Source organism: Lonchura striata, chromosome 7, assembly GCF_046129695.1.
Source record: "Lonchura striata isolate bLonStr1 chromosome 7, bLonStr1.mat, whole genome shotgun sequence".
NCBI lineage: Eukaryota > Metazoa > Chordata > Aves > Passeriformes > Estrildidae > Lonchura > Lonchura striata.
In genome coordinates this window covers 32,281,038-32,302,768 of record NC_134609.1, presented here as the reverse complement: position 1 = coordinate 32,302,768, position 21,731 = coordinate 32,281,038, and the positions used below count along the sequence as shown (strand labels likewise).

The 21,731-nt window shown below is 34.6% G+C and overlaps 1 protein-coding gene across 1 annotated transcript in view; it reads left to right on the top strand.

Moving 5' to 3' along the window:
• The window catches only part of CFAP46 (cilia and flagella associated protein 46), a 66,884-nt gene extending 46,162 nt beyond the window's left edge, over positions 1 to 20,722 (top strand). Inside the window, exons 40-59 of the mRNA XM_077784768.1 lie at positions 310 to 489; positions 914 to 1,102; positions 1,855 to 1,983; positions 2,903 to 3,082; positions 4,081 to 4,248; positions 5,081 to 5,178; positions 5,858 to 5,937; positions 6,349 to 6,500; positions 8,220 to 8,341; positions 8,708 to 8,793; positions 9,726 to 9,890; positions 11,589 to 11,665; positions 12,210 to 12,270; positions 12,362 to 12,397; positions 13,572 to 13,674; positions 14,858 to 14,970; positions 17,113 to 17,194; positions 19,088 to 19,224; positions 19,729 to 19,815; positions 20,586 to 20,722. Coding sequence (XP_077640894.1) covers positions 310 to 489; positions 914 to 1,102; positions 1,855 to 1,983; positions 2,903 to 3,082; positions 4,081 to 4,248; positions 5,081 to 5,178; positions 5,858 to 5,937; positions 6,349 to 6,500; positions 8,220 to 8,341; positions 8,708 to 8,793; positions 9,726 to 9,890; positions 11,589 to 11,665; positions 12,210 to 12,270; positions 12,362 to 12,397; positions 13,572 to 13,674; positions 14,858 to 14,970; positions 17,113 to 17,194; positions 19,088 to 19,224; positions 19,729 to 19,815; positions 20,586 to 20,722 — 2,382 coding nt within the window. The remainder of the gene's footprint in view (positions 1 to 309; positions 490 to 913; positions 1,103 to 1,854; positions 1,984 to 2,902; positions 3,083 to 4,080; positions 4,249 to 5,080; positions 5,179 to 5,857; positions 5,938 to 6,348; positions 6,501 to 8,219; positions 8,342 to 8,707; positions 8,794 to 9,725; positions 9,891 to 11,588; positions 11,666 to 12,209; positions 12,271 to 12,361; positions 12,398 to 13,571; positions 13,675 to 14,857; positions 14,971 to 17,112; positions 17,195 to 19,087; positions 19,225 to 19,728; positions 19,816 to 20,585) is intronic.
• The last annotated feature ends 1,009 nt before the right edge of the window (positions 20,723 to 21,731 follow it).

Genomic DNA, 21,731 nt, shown 5'->3' with positions numbered 1-21,731 from the left:
CCTGCAGCCTACTTTGCTAGTGTGTATGTAGCATTATTACATATTTGTTCCAGGTACATAAAACATGAAAAGCAAAAACCCAGCTGCTCTTACTCTATGGAGCTATTTTGATTGCATTATAATATATTTTACATCATTGAAGTTTTTCTTTTAAATTACTTAAATATCTTCATTGCAATATTTCTGCTGTGTCAAGGTGGTAATGCTAAAATGTTTGTTTGGTTAAAACAAATACAACATTCTAACTTCTTACAAGGTTAATTTGCAAAAATACTTGAAATTAAAATTGTATTTTCTTTTGTATTTCAGAGTAAAAATGTTAGTATCCCATTAATGAGACAACTAGCTCTTAGAAAAATAAATCTTGTGGAAATTCTTTTGGATATTTTTCATCTCGTCATTACTGAGAAAAAGGTTAAAAATATGGGAGAAGCATCATTTCATGAATTTATGGAGGAAATCAGAATTGAAGATGATGCAATAGAACAGGTAATACAAAATATTTAGTCCTATGATTTGCATAAAAGGTGTAACAAGGTTTTCCATAGCACAACTTCTTTCACTACTGGGGAAATGGGTTCCCAGAGCAGTCATGTAGTTTTGTAGCAAGGGAGGTTGAAGTCTGTGGTTTTAGTCTTGGGCATGGTTTGCTGACCTCCCTCCCCTTGTCCCACGTTTTCCTTGTCACTGGTTGAACTTTGCTAATGGATGTTATAATGAGGTTTTTTTCCTTAATCAGTTGTTAATGAATTTGTACATATATTAAAGACAGCTCATTTGTAGTTGAAAGTATAATCACATTTAATGATATGAATTTGTATGTGAATATATATGTGTTACAATTTTTTAAAATGCATTCTTCTCTCTGTGTGGGGATATATGAGCAAATAAATATAAATATATATTTTACCAGGATTGGAAATATATGAAACGCACCATGGCTCATATTACACTGGCTCAGCTAGCAAACATACAGAATCTCTGTAAAGGCTGTCCCAGCATCAAAGCCAAATGCCTCTTTCTAACTGGAAAAACCCTCCATTTACTGGCCATTAATGTAGACCCAGTACATTCAGAGATTTACTGGAAGCCAAATGTTATGGTATGCATTCTTTTCTTCAGCTAAATTTATTTTTCTGTGTAAAGTTTATCTGCTCTAATATTTTTTCTATATACATTTGTATAAAAGCTGTTCTTTATGTAGAGCTGGGTTTTATATACTGCATGCAAGCCATAATGAAAATCAATGGCAAAATGAGTAATTTTAAAAACATTCTTCTGCCTACATGCTATCCTCATTGATTTATTTGTGAGATATGCTAATTTTTAATTTCTTTGTGGATATACTCATTACATCCTTTTCAAAGGAGATATAGAAAAATTCCTCAAATGCCTTAAAGGGTGAGTGAGGTACAGTCTGTGAATCCATTCCATCCAAGTATTTATTTGTAGGTTAAAACTTGGGTTTTCAAGTTCCTTCTGTGTTGTAGTAAGAACCCTTAAAGAAGAGAATCCTTGCAGAAAGGAGAGTTGATGGAGGCATTATAAATTCAGTGGTGAATTAAAGTTTTCAGAAGAAATGAGTGGAGGAGAAATATGAGAAAGTCAAACTCTCAGAGGCTGTATGGGGGGGGGGGGTGCCTTTTTAGATGTGTTGGTCATATTACCTTCATAGCATACTAAGAAATTTTGATGGTTGATAGTATTACTAAATCTCTCACCATGAAGGAATTAAGATAGTGATTTCTTTTAAGACTAATATACTTTTCACACAAGCTTTCACAAAAGAAATGAAGCCCACCTTATTTAATGGAATGATTAATTGTTCACTGTTTTTTAAACTGTGATGGGTAGGAAGATGCTATATCAGACATCAGAAAATCTTTGCTGACTTCAGCAGAATGCGGTGAACAGGACGAGACAGAGAGCAGTTTATCAACCGATAAATGTCATAAGGATAGGAGGAAAATACAGGAATTAAAGGTATATTACTTTATGAGCTTGTATTAGAATTTGAGTGTTTTCTTTTTGTAGAATAATACTCAACTTATCAGTTCTGTTTAAACTGATAATGGAAATGTTGTAACAAAAACTTGATCTTAAAAAAGACAAAAATCTACAAAACACCTTCCAACAAACAGCTTTCCATCACTCTTTGCTGTGTAGTTCAGTCCTGCTCCTCAGTAGATTGTGTGGGAGCTCCTGAATGAGCTTACTCAGTTGCTCTCAGAAAGAAATAATTTCTCCTTCAGTGGTTTTCCCACTGTTTGAGCATGTAGCAACCAGGACTAGATGAGCAGGCAATTTCTTTCTGCCTCACAGATATGACTTTTTACATGAGCATAGCATTTTGCAGACTAGGAGCAAAGAAAGAAATTATTTCTATCACAAAACATTTGTGAAATTCAGTGAGCTGATCTCTGTTAATTACTGCAGTTGAAATTTCGAATGTGCAGTTTGTGTTCACTAGGAATTGGGAATGTACAGTTTATTTTGCTAGTAAAATCAATAAATATTTGAGGTAAGAGATTTGTGGGTTAATTTGGACTAAATATGTTAACTGTCCACGGAAACAATTGTATTGATCCTTGGTTCTGAACTGCTCATATTGCCTGGAATTTAAAGTCTGTTCTGCTGGGTACACATTTTATATTAAAAGAAATGTCTTTGTTAGACCAAATATTTTTTTAATGTTGTAAAACAGATGTTAGTGTCTGCTAAAAAGTTAATCGGTCTTTGCATATTTCAATCATATATTAAGTACCTTAAAAAGAATATGCATTAAAATTGCTCATTAAAAAGCAATATTTATCTTCTCTAACATGCTGTAATTGGTGTATGTATAACAAATAATTAATATTAGCCCATTTTAATATAAAGCTTTTTATTTTTTGTCATCTAGACACAACAAAGGATGGCTCAAAAGTATCTTTCTCAATCCAGTGAGGCTTTGCTACAGTCTGTGTCTGTTGCATTCAGACATAATGTTACTGATGTACTGGCTCTTGCTAGTTTGGAAATGGCTGAATGCTTTCAACAGTTTGATCCAATTTCAACTAGCCAGTTTTTAGCACTTCATCAGGTAAGGCAATAATGTTTGTGCTGCTTTTCAGTGGGAGGATTTTTGACGTTGCAAAATCTAAACTATATTTGCATAGTATAAAAATTGGCCATAGAGAACACATATAGGGTTCTGTGTAAGAACCAGTGTGTAATATAGGTCATCAAATATATGGTATATTTTCTAAGCTCAGAACATTAAATGAGTGGTTTGCTAACAATTCTATTATCTGTTGTGTTTGACCTGGTGTTTTTATTAATGATTGCATACGTGAAAAAATTTTAATAGGAATAAATTACTATATTGTCATTAGCAAAGATAAGACATTGCCACAAAATAATTTCATCCTTCCCTAACAAATAATTTTTAAAATATTTCTCTGGATTTGTTCAATCATTATTTTGAAGTGGATAATTCAGTTTACATTCAGTTTCTCAGACTGATATCTGCACAAAATGGTCCTATATATGGCTTGAAGGTGTATGCATATGAATATGTGCCTCTATCAAAGAGAAGATGCAGAATAGCTGTAGGTCTTATATTCCCTGTATCAGGAGCAAATAACCTAGTTAAAATTACAGGATTAGTATGTTTGCTGAAAGAAAAGTTGATATAGTCTTACCCATTATTTTGCATTTCGTAGAAGTCTGCTGTGTGATATGATGGGTGTCCATTAAAGCACAGAAACAGAAAAGACTCAGCTTACTTGAAAGGCTAAGCTAAGAACACAGTATTTACCATTCCATGTAGAGTTTAGATGACTAAATGCAGGAACCTTGATGATAAATGTAGACAAAGAAATCTATTCCAGCTATTTGTATTTAAGAAATCTTCCTTAGTTATTGTCAGACTGTTTACATTAACCTGTAAGAACAAACAACAGTCTTCTGCTGGTTCATCTCATCTTTCAAGGAAGAGAACTTCTCTTCAACTTAGATATATGTTATAAAAAACATAGTTTATATATTTATTCATTTTATTTTTGTGAAGGAAAATAAATAGATGTAAAAATTTTGCAGAGTTGTTCAGTGTCTATAATGATGAAGAATATGCTTCTAACTGCTACATCCAACACCAGCAGCTCTCAGCTGGCAGCGTTGCTGCATCTGCAGAATCAGTTAAAACAAAACAGAAACACAAGTGATCTTCTAAAATGTGTGGAACAGCAACTGACTGCTAATTCAGTGGTAACCTTCTGACCTACTTATTAGGGGTTTATTATAGTTTATATAAATGCACACAGAGAGATACATGTGTGTATACAGGACATGGGTTGGTGGTGGGTTGGCAGTGCTGAGAGAGTGGTTGGACTCGATGGTCTCTGAGGGCTTTTCCCACCTGAACACATCTGAGATTCTAAGAGCCACCCCTGTACCTTCCCATGCTACCAAAATCTTGCCACGTAAACCAAATACAATTTTATATAGTCCTTGTTGGAGAAGTGTCTCTAGCAAAACTTTTTTTCAAAAATAAATGTTATTATGAATTATTCTACTTGTATCCTTTGCTAATACTCTGCTATTATTTGATAGCATTTTAACTTCAGAAAGAGTAGCGGCCGTAAAAATCATGTTGGTATGGAAAGTGGACTAAGATACATTATTTGTAATTTGTTTTAAATAATATTTATAAGTTCTTCTGCACTGCAGAAAAATTATATGATCATAGAATAGTTGAGGTTAGAAAAAATCTCTGAAGGTCATCTTGTAAACCCCTCCTCCTCAAGCAAGGGCCACCTAGAGCTTGTTGTCCACGACCATGTCCAGATGGCTTTTGAATTATCTCCAAGAATGGAGGCTCCACAGCCTCCTTGGACAACTTGTGCCAGTGCTTGTTTCCCTAATAGGGAAGCAGTATTTCCTGTTGTTTGGACAGAGTCTACTGTCCTGGCACATCTGCTGAGTGTGTGGTCCTTTAAGTACATACTTTCCTAGAATTACTATCAATTTTCTAATGAAAGAACTGAGAATGGGATTTATCAAGTCTGTGAAAATAATATCCTTTTGAACCACTGTACAGGCATGGAGAAACCTCTGTATTCCTGTTGAACATTTCAATATATTGGATGAATTGCCATCCAGTTTCTGCATACTTATTCTCCAGCATTCAGAAGACAGGTATAAAATGTCATCATTTTGATTTAGCACTGTTTGTTACAAATACAGTCTTTTTTTACATGGTTGACTATTGCCTTTCACTTCTAATTTTACTCAGCTTGAATTTTAGGATAATGAACTAATTAATATAGAAATAAAACTGCCTTCAGCTCAGTGTTATGTTTTCTGTTCTTTCCATTTCCCTAATTATCTCTTAAATCCCCAGAGGTCACTTGAAAGGTTTCAAGCCATTATTGATATGATTCTTAAGTTCTGTTAAGAGTTTCCTGCTTTTATTGCTTATGCTCTTGGAAATGTTAGAAGGGGTCATATTTAGCTTTATAAAGCCACCAATTATTTGATTATTACAGCCTAATTATCTGCAATAAACTAGATCATAACTTGAGCTATAGCAACTGATATGAGAGCATTCACCAATTTAAAAAGACTTTAACTTGTCATTGAACAAAAAGATATCTACCTTATTGGTTACACAGGGATAAAAGAATTTACCTTACCACTCTCCATTTGTTCCAGCTAAAATTTGCAGGGTTTTGCACCCAAGGTGGGGATAGTTACTGTGTCATGAGAGTATTTGTGAGCACATTAAATTAGAGGGCAATAATGACTCATATAATAATTATGAGTCATATAAACAAGGCTAGACAGTCAAATAATTATTTTTTTCTGGTTTCCACAGATCACAGTTGTACAGTTCATTGATTGTGATGCCCAAAGTAAGTACTGCAAGGCAGAAAGGAAAACTCACTCAGCAGATGGGTAAGTACCTCTTTTAAGAGAGAAAAATCATTGCACTGATATTATGAGAAGGCTCATATCTTTCACTGTTGCAGTTAGTAAAAATTTAAAATACTTTTAAAAATAATTTTAACTCTTCCTAATTACCAAGGAACATAAATTCATAAATATGTCTCATTATCAAATGTTGCATATGTAGTAGCAATTTATATCATTTTTGTTTATATTTGAAGGCTGAGGTTGTTACAAATAAATAATAGGTTTTTTTGTTGTACATTTCTGTATATATTTTGTGCTTATCTATTTATCTAGATTTTATTTTCAAATAATACCATGGCTAGAAACTGATGGTGTTTGTACAATAATTTCTTCAAGTACAAAAAGTACAAGTACAAAAAGACTCTTAAGATGGTGTTAACCTTCTTTTAATAGTGCAGGCAAAAGTTTCTCGGTTTCCTGTGAATCCTGATGTGTTTCGTATTTTGTTGGAAAAAATGCATCTTTACAAGCAGCAAAAGATGAAGAATCATCTCAAAAAAACCGTTTTTCACAACTTGAAAGAGTGTGTCTCCAAAACAGATGTGGTAATGTATTTTATTACCTTATATTCAAAACTGGGTGAAAAATATGTACTAAAAATATGGTAGACATTCTTTATATAGAATTTTTCAGTTCATTCCAAGTGTGGCATCCATAGTCTTCACAGATACTATATGCTTTGTACTCTGCTTCAAAATTTAATCTTACTGTGCTGTAATTGCTGTATTTGTCATTCAGGAGCTTTGAAATTTTCACTAGTTAATCAGAATTAAAGTGATGCAGCTGAGATCAGTTTACTTGAATATGTGTCATATTTCAGAGATTTCAGGCAGCTGGCACACTCTGGTGATTAGCACTTGGTGAAGGTCCAGAACTTGGGATTTTGCCTTCCTCTCAAGAGAAGAGGGCAGGGCAGCTGGCTGGGGAAACTTGGTGCCTTCTTACCTCTGCTGGCACTCTGGGGTGACCACACAGAGCAGGGCCACTCTGCTCCTCTCTCTTGATGCTGGCTGCAGACAGGCACTCATGGAATTTGCCCTGAGGACGCCCAGGACTTTGAAATGTGGCCTCTCAGGGGAATAAACCCCAATCATAGTAACCCCCCAGAAAAACCACAAGAGAAAATCCAGAAGAGGAGCCTCCACCTGCACTGCCTCAGCTCTAGGGCAAAAGCCAAGAGGCAAGGGAGAGCTGGGAGGCAAGGGAGCTCTGCCTGGGCTTTTAGGGGGGGACTGGCACTCCCCTGCCCCGTGGTTCTGGTTCCAGCTGCAGGGCCTGAAAGAAGCAGTGACAGTTTGGGGCAGGGATAGATATAGGATACAATACCAGTCTAGGTTACCTTGAACATTGACAAATCTGGCTCTTGAATTGTAATTCTGTTTTATTCATCACATTACCATCTTTCTGTTAAAATACCGAGTATTGCAGATGGTTGAATTGTTGATGATCACTTTCTCTTGCCTGTGGCCAGCCTTTGTTGTATTGGCAACTTTATAAAGATTGCTGAATGGAGTAAGTAAAAAAAAAAAAATGGTGCTCAGATAGTGTCAGGTTGAACAGGTGAAAAAAACCACATGACTCAGGTTTTTAAAAAGCATATGCATTAAACTCATAGAACTTATCCATGCACCCTATACTGAGCAACACAAGCCATGGATGAGGATTTAATTCATTAATAAACTCTTCACCATTTAGTTGAGTTTGTTTGTTCAGTTAGTGGCTTTTTGTCCATCTAGGTTGGATTTTACAAACCTCAGTTTTCAATGTCTTTCTCTCTTGCATGATTCTATTTTCTCCCTCTCTATTTTCTTCATTCCAATTAGTTTTTTTCCCTAATTTGGATCCACTGATCTCTCAATTTGCTTTCATTTGCTTCTCCTATATGAATCTTACAGTTTCTGTTCACTTCTCAAAATTGTCCTTATGAAGTTTCTTCTCATTATTTGAAAAAACACATTATAACTTCTTTCTGCTGTAGTTTTCTGCCATTCTCCATTGAAATTACTGAAGTATATTAATTGTTGAAAAAAGTATTGACACCTTCTAGTAATTCTATATTAGAGTATTTTGCAAAACGCTGGTACAAAATTTTGGAATAAAGTAGTTTTGAAACCAGCTTCTTGCATTTGTATTTTCCATTTTATGATCTTTCACGTTATTTTCCTTAGTCTGATTTAACATAATACAAAATTTATATATATAATGATATTTAATAAGAATGGAGATTGAAAGTATTCTAATATTTGTTTCTATGTGTGTGATAGACTCCAACAGAGAACACAGGTGATAGTGAGCTTGATTTGATATCAGATTTCTCTGAAATAATAGAAATTATGGAAGTCTATCTGAAACCAACCCTGTCACAGCTGGATTTTTCTGCTGTCAGGTAAGATATATTGACTTTGGTTATCATTTGTGAAAACAGGGCTGTGACTCAAATCCCTCAAATAAAGGAATGGTTTTAGAAAGGATGCCCTGCTGAATGAAGGTTTCATGTCTTGAAAGAGTATAGTCAGGATATGTCAGACTGAGCAATATGATAGACAAATGGCCATTTCTGAGAAGCACTGTTCTCCAGCTTAAGTTATATTTAAGTTGAAGCTCAAGATGCAACAGTATAATTAAAATGTTTAAAGATGGGATTTCTAAAGGACAGGAACCCCAAAGGAAGAGTGTCCTTTGTGTAAAATTTCACTGAAACTGACACAGAAATTGAAGTTGGTAATATTTTCCATTAATTTCCTCTTCCTAGAGAATCCCAGTGTGTATCAGTTTCAGCAGCTGAAACAGGAAAAAATAAAGTGAAAGATAAGGACACCAAACAAGCTGGAATGCAGGGTATGTGCTTCCTTGAGTTGTGTGTGTGTGGACAGATACAAAAATCCAGTAATTTCAATTTTAATTTTATTTAAAACAAAGACAAGGAGAGGACAAAGACTTTAGCATTGTTTTCCTCTGTTTTATTTTCTATATCAAATCAAATATTTCAGTATACTTTCAAAGACAGATTTAGATGCTGGAGCAATGCTTCTGCATTTATTTAGAGTCTTCCAAACCATACAATCTGTAGACACCTAAATGAAATGTCTTTATCACAAACCAGTTTTTCAGGAGAAGAGCTAGAATAAAGAACTTTCTTAAGTCAGTAGTTGGGTAAGTGTCTTTGTTTTGTCTTTTTTTTTTTTTTTGCTTTTAGTTTTATGGACTCTCACAGATTGTTAGCTTGTATACAAGCTACATTATGTCTCTAAACACATCTCAAGAAAACACATCTGCAAAAACTGGATAAATTGTCCCCCGTGCATTTGCTCTTTTTCTGTAGAACAGAAATATTGCTATAATAATATTTGGTACTTTTCTCCCTAAATAAAAGAAACAAAACTTTTCTACAGAACAAGACAGTATTGGATAAGCGTGCCTCTACAACTCTATTCTGTTTAGCTAATCACTGCTCTGGCAATTTCGCATTCCCAAATATTGTTTTCCTGAATGTATTGCATATACCTGGACTTGGAGCTGAGATGGTTGGTTATTAATACAGGGATGATTTTCCCTCTGAAAAATTGTTGCTAACAAGTACATAGAAATTTGAGAACATCTTAAGAGTAATGATATAAAAAGAAATATTTTTTCTTAATGCACTTAATCCACAGTACAATGAAGTTCATGTGTCATACAGTGGAGGAAACTTAGGTTTTTACATCTAACTGCAATTGTTTATAGACAAACTGAGAATTAAATCTCAATCATGCTCTGTCACATCTCTTTAGATACACCTGTAGATTTAGGATTGTCTGTGATATTACTTGGGGATACATTATTTATGGAGTTGCCTTTGGAAGCTCTGAGTATATTTAAGGAGGAAGGAATAAGTTCTGTTTCCAGAGATTTTTCTCTACAACTTCTCTACAATCGACTACACTGGGCTAAGTCAGGTACTATTAGATAAACATTTTTTCCTTTAGCATAATGATGCATAAAAAAGATATCTAAAAATTTAAATATTAATTGTTGTGTATATTTTACTGGAAGACAAGCACATGCAATAGGTTTTCAGTATCTTTGTTGGACTAAATAGTGCAGTAGAATTATTTCAATATTGTACAGGTTGATTATAGGAGCAGTGGTAGCTAATTTAAAATAACCTTGACACATTAAAGAATTATGTAAAACTTAGTGGAATCTAAAACTGTAAACAAATTTACGAGCATGTTGTTAAAACTTCAAAGGTATTTTCAGCTGCAATGAAAAAAAGGAAGTAAGAATTCACACTTCTGTAATTTTTCTTTATCACTACTTTAAGACTTTGCTTAAAACAGCAAATGTAAAATTTTACTCTCTGAAATACTTTCCTCTCAGTTCTTGTGCCACACCTGGGCAAAATCAAATCCCCACAGGCTTTATGAACTTCTCCTACTGCTGACACTTATACCCTACATAAACTCTAGCAAAATGAAGTTAAGTAAGGTAGTTGGGCAGCTGGTAAACTTCTCCTTATGGCATCATAAAACTAATTTCTTAGATGTAGAAGTGAGTCATAAATACAGGCACCAAGCCATTTTTTATGAATCAAAGATACCGTCTATTAATAAAGTTAAAAATTTTAAGCTGCATTTTTCTCATATGTAGAGAAAACCACATAAAATTATTAAAACTAGATGGTCCAAGATAAAAAATAGACCAAGTGTAGAAAATCTCACTCTGTAATATGAAAGTGTGTTGTTCTAGAGAGGTTCTTGTATTGTGCACATATCTAAAATATTTAGTAATATTTAGTCTCCATTATAACCTGTTCTGTTCTTCCATTTCACTCCTTCTTTCTAAAGGGAATGATTTTTAAGTAATCTGAGATTAGCATATTTTTAGTTTACATACTACAATAGGCCTTTCAGAAATACAAGTTTTAGAACATGTAGGATTTTTTCTATTTCTGTTTTTCCCTTTTTCAGAGTGGAACTTATGGTTACATAATTTAAGAAGTAGACAGATGAGAGGAAGCATAGTTGAAAAGTCTCTTCTTTCAATTATGACAGAGGCCACTGAATGAGGAAACATGAGCAGTATAATCTCAAGCTTCCCTGAACTTCCAGGGCATTCTGTAATAACTGGCTGATATGTACTCTGGGTGATAATCCAGTGAGAAACATAAGACAGTTTTTTGTGCTTTCTAAAATTCCCTTAAAGAAATAAAAAATCCAATTCAAATATGAAATTTCCCTTTTCCTTTAGATCTCTGTGTGTCCCACAGAAGCTTCAATTATCACATTAACATCAACAATTAGTAGATATGGTAAATTACTTAGAAAGTGCTTTGATGATCGCTGTTTAACTCTAACCAAAATTGGCAGTGTAATGAAGCATTTAATGTCTAAGGGATCACATCTCCTCCTTGTGTTCCACTTTAAAGACTTTATTTTTAGGCAATAAGGCTTGGGTAATGTCCTTACCTTCCTATGTTTTGAAATGAATTTTTATCTTTTTATTTTAATCTATTGCTGTTATTATTTTTATTATTATTCCTAGTAGTACTATTACTACTACTACTTCATGATGTTAAATATGTACAGTCCTTCAAGGACATTTATTTGCTATATCTGCCTATCCATTAATTTTTTTTCTTTTCATTTTCACAGAAACTGAATTTAAAAGCAATGTTGAAACATCTAAAGGAAAAACCACAAAAGCTAATCAGAAAAAGAATATCCAAATGGTGAACTTTCCACATTTTTTGTAAATAACCAGAGAACTTGCATAAAAAAGTGTGAAAGTGGGTTGAATATAAGCTCATTATGTGTCCTAGAATTCTGAAGTGGTGTGAATGTCTCATAAGTCCATAAGAGTTTTGGTTCCTATTGATTTTGCAAGGAGTTTTTCTTTGACGAGTAACACTTTATAAGTAGGACACATTTAATAAACCACAAAGGAAGCTGCTTAAAGTTACTGAAAATAATTTCTGCAACAAAATATTTTATTTTATATAGTGATTACATATGCTTTTATAAAGTTATATTTATATTTGCATTTATATATCTATATATGTGTGCACACGTGTGTATGTATATATGTTTAATATATGTATATGCATTGTAGCTAATGCAGACTAGTTTATTAATTTCCACTGACAATTGAGTACCATGATGCTTTTAAACTCAGATTCAAAACTTTGTTAGTTCTTTGTCATAAGTAATGTAATATTCTTAGTATTTAATTGAAACTTTAACATATAAGAGAATATGTATTATTTTTAATTGTAGGCACCACTTAATCGTGATCTATCTTCTAATTGCTTGCCTGTTGATACATGTAATTTAAAATGTATCCTTTCACAACCTATTGGCTAAGTGTATCAGCTACATTTCCTTCTTTCGTTGTTTGAATGCGTTGTTTGTGATCAACTGTTTATCAGATATTGTGGACCCTTATAATGAAGGAAGAGAAGCAGGTAATATATATTAAATAATATTTCATTCTCAAACTACATGTGGAATTTAGAACTGTTTTGTACCAAAAAATGAAGTTGTGACATCAAGATGTTGGCAAAAAAGCATTCCTTTTCATCAGAACAGCACAGCTTATCACTTGTATATGGTGCATGTGTGAAACAGCACAACTAACCATTAATGCAGGCTTTTAGCTTCAGAAAGACAGAAGGGAAGGGTTTGGGCTGGAAGGGACCTATAGGCTCATCTCATTCCACCCCCTGCCATGGCAGGGACCCCTCCCACTGTCCCAGCTGCTCCAGCCCCAGTGTCCAGCCTGGCCTTGGGCACTGCCAGGGATCCAGGGGCAGCCACAGCTGCTCTGGGCACCTGTGCCAGGGCTGCCCAGCCTGCCAGGGAACAATTCCTTCCTGATACCTAACCTAAATCAACTATGTTTCAGTGTAAAGCCATTCACCCTTGTCCTGTCGCTATATGTTCTTGTAAATAGTCTCTCTCCATCTGTCTTGTTGGCTCCCTTCAGTTGTTGAAATAGTTACTAAGTCCAAACAGATAGCACAAGAAGCTACAGAACAATCAGTAACATAACAGAGTGTGTCTCCATGTGTTTGCAGCTCTCCTTCACAGCAGAACAATATAAAACACTTCATGTGCTCAATATCTGACTCTACAGTGTATCTTTTAACTTATACTAGTATGAAAATGTAGTCAAAAGGAGAACATTGCTTATCATTAAATGTGCAATGTCCTTGGAGAGAAGAGGTGATTTTGGAGTCTTGTTTCCTGAAATCAGGACTCTAGACACTCAGTTGGTTTATCCACTCACTTAAGTCCTCTCTGAGCCCCTGCAACAGATCCATATGAGCAGTATTTGTTTTCAATTCTTTACCTTTTTTTCAGGATACCTAAAATTTTTTCTTCGTGTCCTTAACCTGTCTACCAAATAATCCTTGTTCATTATAAGACACCTTTCAAATGGGCATCCCAATTTTACTCTGAAAACGTCACAATTGTTTTTATTTTACAAGCCAGACTAGGTTTCAAAAAACATGAAATCTAATGATCATTTAAAACACCCTAAATGTAATAGTGTCATTTTAAAGTTATTGAAATTGAGATTGCCCAAAGTAGTTTGTGGTATGTTCCATTCATAATGATGAAATTCTGTTGTTACAGAAGCTTCAAATCCTTCCCGAAAAATAGAGGAAATATTAGAAAAATGCTATGACCTATTTACAGTGCAGTGGGAAGGTGTTATTGGCAATATGTATGCTCCAAGGTATGTAATATTCTATCTACTTTCTTGTTTTATCCATATTTCTTGTTTAAAATTGTACTTTTTTCAGAGACTTTGTTCATAAAATAGGGTTGCATTTTTCTGAGCTGATAAACACATAGCAAACCATTGTTGTATCAAACACAGATCTAGGTTTGTAGACAGAGTATTTTAGAGATGTGAAATAGAGTGCTGCAAAGAGATTCAGGCAGGTTGCTTTTGTCAGAATTGGTGTATATGTAAATAATCTAATTTTGATAGAAAGTCTTCTGGTGCAGTCTTTGATGAATACACATATGTGAGGATAAGTGTAATTTCTGGCTTTGCTCATAATTGTTTGTAAATCCAAGCTGTAAAACCAAAGCATCTCCATGCACCTTCAGCCAACTGTAAATGGGAGTGCAGATTTCAGAAGCACAGTAGTACAGCACACAGTTTCCGATTTCAAACATTGATCATGAAGCTAATACTGTTTTATGGAGTCTACTCATAAACACACTTTGTTCTTTATAGAAATACATTACTTTTAAGATCATAGCCATAGAGGAATAAAAGGGATCTCAAGAGGTCAAACAGTGACAAACCTTATGAGAGAACATGGCCATCACTGGAACTTCCTTCCTAAGTGCTAGTTCAGCAGTCAGTCCTTTGGAATTTTGTCTACTTAGCTAATACCACTGAGTAGGTATTCTACTACTTTTCATAAAAATTGCAAAGATCATTATTAACAAATTGCAGGTTTTGCTGCAAGCTGGCCTGATTATCCACATCTCTTTTTAAAAACTAATTGCTCATGTTCTGGTGGGTATACACATGACTACTCCCTTTGAATGTCAGACAAAGACTGTATTTTAAAGCTGTACAATATGTACTGTGATGATTTTTTAAAATTTTGGTTATTTGATGAAGAAGCTGGTATTTATCTAAAAACACACTATGCCTCTTGCTCACTATTACTGAGTAATCATTTTAATACAAGAGCACAGTATTAATAATCCATATGAATTATTACACTTCTCACAGAATTCTGCAGCCATGCTTATCTTCTTGCTTTGCATGCTGATTTTTGTTATTATTTCTGGAGTAAACAGCACTGAACTGTTTGCTATGGATAATTTTTGAAAACTATGCTTGTAAAAGAGCAACATGAAAGTAATGTACTTTCTTGCTTCTTCCTTCCTCTCAGCCAAGCTGAATGGAAGCAGCTGCTGACAAGCTGTAGTGCATTTCTGTTCTATGGGATGGAGAGATTCATGTCTCATGTGTCGCTTAACTGGTTGGTTGCTATGAACATCACAAGTAAGATAAACAAATTGAGAAATATTTTTAATTATACCAACTTTGATCCCTAGACATGTCCTATTGTATCATTATCACAGTACTGATGTTGGTAATTAAGGGCTTTTTTCTAGATCCAGAGTTTTTAGTCAGAGAACCTTTGTATTATGTTGGTTTTATTCTGTTGCACAGCTTTCTTGTAAATTCTCACAAATAAACTTAGTCCTTCTTCAGTTCCATGTGTTGGAATTTCTTAGGTTTCAAAAATTAAGTCAATATCTAATGGTTTTCTCAGTAAACCATCTCATTTTCTTTGGAATTTAGTATTTGGTTGCAATATATTTTTTAATAGTAAGAACAACCTCTGCAGTGTGGCTTCAAGTGCCAAAATTTGTAAGTCTCTGCTGTGTCAAGCAAGACTTGTCCATCAAGGCTGGGTCAATGCTGAAGGATTACTCTGCTATTACAGAGCATTTGTAGACTCTGAGGGGGTATCTTTTCTCTGTTTCTTCACAACTAATTAGTCTTTCTGTTATAGCATAAGGCGTAGATTCAGGACTAGTTTTTCAGACTAACAATCTTTATTTATCCTTCTGTTTTCCTTGCACATCTGGATGAAGCTTGATTTCGGAGTTGGGCTGAATTTGTCGGAGTAGCTATATTGTGTTGACATGTGAAAGTGAGGACAGTACACATCAGATTGTGAAGCCCTGTAGAGCAACAGGAAGCTTCTTCATGAAGCTTTGATTTTAAAAGTGATTTAAATATCTATATGTAAATATTACAAGAAATAAGAAAATATGTTTTCTTTATATACATAGATCATGTCTGAAGATGGTGTTTCAGATATCAACAGACCAGATATTTACAGGTCTGGCAACTTCTGGAAAGTTGTTAAACCTTGCCCTTTTCCCTACTCTTAAAATATACCGGGGTTAATTCTGTCTGAGATTTCTGAAAGCTCTAACCTAGACCAAATATTATGAAGCATTCGGTTTGGTCATTTACATGATGAAATAAAATACATAATTGCTAAATCAGAGCATGAGACCAGGCTGACAAAGAGAATGCAGTGATTTAGCAAATCCTGAAATGGAAGATTGTAATACAAATTAACCTTGCTTTATGCAGGGTGTAATTTGGGAAAGTCTAGTGGGAGATATTATACTTCAGGGAAAATAATCAGTTAATCATTAATAAATTAAGGTATGAGTGTTTAAGGAGCAGAGTTATAGAGCAGACTCAAAATGGATCACAAATTAAACAATGTACCCTTGCTAGTGTTAAAAATCCCCCAAGGTCTGTATAGGGGTAGCTATACAGGAGTGTCGCATGCAAGCTGTGTGAAATAATTTCCCACTCTACGTAGTATTCCAAAAGTCTCAGCTAGAGAAAAATATCAATCACATAGAGTAAGTTACTGCTGGAGAACATTAGAAGTGTTCAAAAGGCTGTACCACAGCTTTTGTGCTTAGTTTTATTAATTAATATATATGCATTGGTATGTTTATATGCATTTAAAGCATGCTTTCAGAGGGAAGATTGACATATTAAGAGGATATGTGATAGAAGTGTTAAGTGTGTCAAAGACTTTCCAGGCAGAGAATTTACTTCTCATCTGCTTGAGATAGAAGAATAAGTAACAGATTTAAGCTACAGCAAACCAAACAGTAGGCAAAACCATTTTATTTTGAGAGTATTCTGAGTTGTTTCACTGGAGACCTTTAAGGAAAATAAGGCATGTTAGGGATGTTAACTTGGTTGTTAAGTTATGGAGAGGAGCTGATACAAAAAAATTTCAATACCTGCATACCATGAACTCTTGCAAGAGTTCAAAACTACAGAGTTGGGTCATACAGGTCATTGGCTGTATATAAGATGGTATGTGGACTTCATTGCCAATTATGCTAATGTGGCATAGGGAAAAAAACCCTGCAAAACACTATGAAAAAGTGTAGCAAAATTACATGAAATAAGACTAGGTTGACTATTAGTTTACTTCTACATAATACTTGACAATTGCAGCTGAAATATGTCGATTTTATACTAGTGGTTTAGAGTATGTTCAATAAAATAATTAACTTACAAAAGGCCTGATTTACTTTAATTATTATGCTGGGCATTATTATCAGTGCAAACACCATTGCTATATTTTTTTTCCAGAATGCCATTTGGTGATTCTTCTGGATCTGGTAAGATCACAACAAAGTTACCAAAGAATTGCAAACTCTGATTTCCACAAAAGGTAGGTAAAGTCAATTTTGGTAAAGTCAATTTCCGTAAAGTCCACAATAAGGTAGATCATTTCAAAGCAAAGTTAAAATTTTGAGTTATGAATATTATCCTTTACTTCTATGAGAAAAAGAGCTTCTTTATAGGACTAAATAGGATGAAAGCTCTGTTAGAAGGCAATGATAAGAAAATATGACACAGAAACCTTGCTATATTACACGTCTCTCACAAGTCTGAGAGCAAGAGTCTCAAAATGTTCTGACTGAATATATAAAATTTTCCTTTGACAGATAAACTGCTAAGAGTCCTTCTGAGGGTTCATACAAGGAAAAGTTTAACAAGCTGATTTTTATTTAAACAAATTATTATAGCATGTAAAATAACCCGTTCAGAACTTTTAATATTAATTGCAGCTTTATTTAATCTTTAAACACATTTCAGTATTTTCATTGCTTTTAAGTTGGCAGGTGGTAGGGTTTACATTATTTTATTGCATATCCATTATGAATTATTGACAGATCCCACAGTATTCTAATTTTATTCATTAATTATTTAGTCTATGCTGAATTTTAAGATAGCCTGATCATACTCTTGAGGAATGAGATGCCTTGCAGAGGGATGTAGATAGATTGGAGCATTGGGCAATCAACAGTGACATGAAATTTAACAAGAGCAAATGACAAACTCCTTACTGGTGACAAAGTAATGCTGGACACAAGTGTAAACCTGGAGAGGGGCAGCCGGAGAGCAGCCCTGCAGAAAGGTACTTGAGGCTGAGCTGACACTGTGCCTGGGCAGCAAGTGAGCAAAGCACATCCTGCGGGCAGAAATATCTCTTGGCTTTTCTACTTACTCATTCCATGAAGAAGAAATAGAAGAAATAGAAAAAAAGTCTCTAAAAAATAGTTTAATTAGTGCAACAATGCCTAAATTAAATCTAGTTATGTGTGAGACAAGTTATACACATATCTACATATGTAAATATGCAGATTTCTGAGTGTATAAACAAACACCTGGTATTTTTTAATATCTTTTTTGGTCCCAAACAGCCATTTCCTAAAGTAAACCAAAACACAATTCCTTAAACAAGTTTTTCAAATTCGAAAAGTTTGAAATCTCAGTTCAATAGTTTAATAAATTTATCAATAAGACTTAAGTGTTTAAGTCCAAAAGCTTCCTGAAAATTTAGAATCACATTCATTTAAAAAATGAGTCACATAAACTCCATAGACAATCAGATAGCATCTTCCCAAAAGATTGCAGAAAACTTTCATTATCATATTTTGATAAAATTACTACAAAAAGCATATCTGAATAAAACCAAAATGCAACCTTCTGTTTACTGCATACTTAGAGTATCACTCCCCTTTTATGACTAAAATAATTATGCTGAAGATGCTTATTGAAATATTCAGCAGTAAAAACTCAAATCCCACATTGCATGTGATTTGCTTTTAAGCCTCTGAATCAACATCATACTTAGGACAAAGAACAAGGTTTCAGTTCCTGCAGTATTTTATGTCTAAACATGTCTTTTCACACCTGATTCTCAATCTTTGGACTATCTTATAAAAGGTATTCTGCAGTGTTTTGTAAAAGTTAGGGTCTTACTACTCCTTTCAGATTTCCAGAAATGTCCAGAACTACAGTAATATGACAGAGAGTAAACCCCATGATAAAACTGCTTCATGAAAAAATGTAGAGACAAGGTTACCCAAATTCATTATATTATTAGTTGTAATAAATTCAAAGTGCCATATGAATGTTGGAAAACACTTGATGACCAGCACAGAAGAAAATGCACTCTGACATTTTCTCCTTCTATCAAAAAACATTGTATATTTAGTTATATTTTTATATATTATGTACATTTTCTTTTATTGATCTCATAAATTCTGATTTTTAGTTGTCAACGTATTGCCCTAGAGAGACCAACAGAGACAGCAATCCTTCTAAGCCTTACAGGTGTTGGTTCTGTAATAGCCACCCAGTGGTACACGAACTTGGAGGAGAATGCAGAAAGACTGGAGACCTTGTTTGAGAGTGAGTGCTTGTGTTTGCCTCAGCTGGTGTGTGTATTGCTCCAGACCCTCGAGCGTGTGTGCCCAGGGCCTGTGTGTGCCTGTCTCCTGTCTCCTCTTTCTTTGCTCCTTACCAAACTCTGCCTGCAGTTCCCATAGGAGCGGAACTGCATGCAGAGGCCACCATGGGGCTGGGAGGTTATCTTTCACACAGAACACTAACCTACTTAAAATGGATTTGGTGGGTTGTTCATTCATGGTCATATGGTAAGAATAGGGTTTATATGGTGAGAAGCAGTGCCCCGGGACACGGCCATCTGTAGTTACATAAACTATGGGGGAAACATCCCCTGGATGTAACTTACATCTGCACAGATACATTGCTTAAATCTGTAAAGATATCCTTTTTCATTAAGTTTTAAATGAAAAACCATTTCATGGTGAAAGCACCAGGCTGTATGGTTGATATTTTCTTGTTTTTCAAAACTTTAATTGAAAACTCATGGAAACTAACATTTCTTTTCAGATTTGCTGAGTTTTGGTAAAACGACTGGGCAGACAGTTCGTGTTCTTCAGAAAAGTAGAAGTCGCAGGAAAAGGGATTCCATTAAAAGTAAGAGTTAAAAGGCTTAGTATGATAGACTGGCTATAAACACCAGCTAGGACCTTTAGATAGGTAGTTCACAGGTGTAAGTGAAACCTTATAGATGAGCTATTACAATTTTCTCTGGAACTTCATAAAAGAGCTGGGAGTTGGAAGACCACCAATACAATATCATAATTGGAGTAGCTATATTTTATATAAATAAAATTTTGGGGAGGCTTTGACCAAAAGCTAAATATTTTCTCCACTGAACAAATAAGGTAGTGTTACTAACAAGGTAAATCAATAACACAACATAAGCAATATCAATGGTGTGGGATTATAAACTGCAAAAAGATCAGTAGGATCTGCAGAGATTTTAGTCTGCATTGTACACAGTACATGGCATACTAGACATAAAAAATATCTGGCATCTTCTTGGAGAGAGGGGAAGAATTTCTGAGTAAAACAATTTCTAATATACTGTCTATAAAATTGTACTGCTATTTTTCAATGTGCAGGACTTACCTTTTAAAATAAGGTTTAATAAAATAAATTTTATTTATAGCTTGCACTGTCATAGAATTGAAGAAAGAGCTCAGATCATAAATATTCCCTAGTTTTCTGTGTTTCTTTTTCAGAAAATGCTTCTTCAATATAGTGACAGTTGTTAATATTTTTAAAAGAATGTTAAAGAACCATAAGTATTAATCAAAGAGAAGATGTGTTGAATGATAGCACATCATTCTTATATTTAGCCATATTCAGAAATAACAATGGTTTTTAATACATTTTTATAGTGGAAGCAGATTCTCACAGCTCTCCTGGAGAAAAAGTAGAAGAGCAGTCTGTTTGCACTTCCTCAGATCCTCCTGCAAGTCATCCATCATTTTTTAATTGTGTGCTCTATGGTTTACCCAACATAATTCTGATGTAATAAATTGTGTCAATCTTTTCATGCTGATCTAAGGAGAGGTGAGATTAAGAAAAGGTACATATTTGCTGCTTTCGGGGGGCTGTTTCAGATGTAAACAGTTTGATATTAGAATTTCAGAAAAATAGAATATATAGTTCAGAAATTTCAGTTAGTGCTCTAAGGTTTTTTTAACTTAGCGAATCCTTTAAAAATTTGGTTAGTAACAATATATTTTAAAGAAAAGTGGGCTTGATGCATGAATGGAATTGGAATGTATGAATGTCATTTCCTTGGCGTATTTTATTTTCACATGGACAATTAATCAGAAACAGCTAGAAAATTTATTAAGTGACCTTATTCTGAATGAACGGATCTTTTGATGTGGAGGTAGTTGTATTTTAATTAGAAAACAAATTAGTGTTAAATAAAATGGTCAATTATTTTTGCTTTATTTTCCTGTGTTTTTCTTTAATAACATTCCCAACATAATTCCTTCCCAATATCCCATCCAGCCCTGCCTCTGGCAGTGGGAGCCATTCCCTGTGTCCTGTCCCTCCATCCCTTGTCCCAGTCCCTCTGCAGCTCTCCTGGAGCCCCTCCAGGCCCTGGCAGGGCTCTGAGCTCTCCCTGGAGCTGCTCCTGCCCAGGTGAGCCCCCAGGTGTGCCAGGCTGGCTCCAGAGGGGCTCCAGCCCTGGAGCTGCTCCTGTCCAGGTGCCCCCCAGGTGTGCCAGGCTGGCTCCAGAGGGGCTCCAGCCCTGGAGCAACTCTGGGGCTTCCTCTGGACTCACTCTTATACTTCGGATTCTTGAGCTAGATGCAGTTCTCCACCTGGACCTTCACAAGAGTGAGAAATTATTTTTATTATATTAATCAATTAATTGTTTTAATGATATTAAAATACTTATCTGATTTTTTAAAATAATTCTAAAGTATTCATTTATTTGACTATAAGCCCTTATTTTTTTTTTTTTACAATATTATATAGTGCTCAGCAACCTGGAGGAAAAAATCCTACCAACTAATGACCCA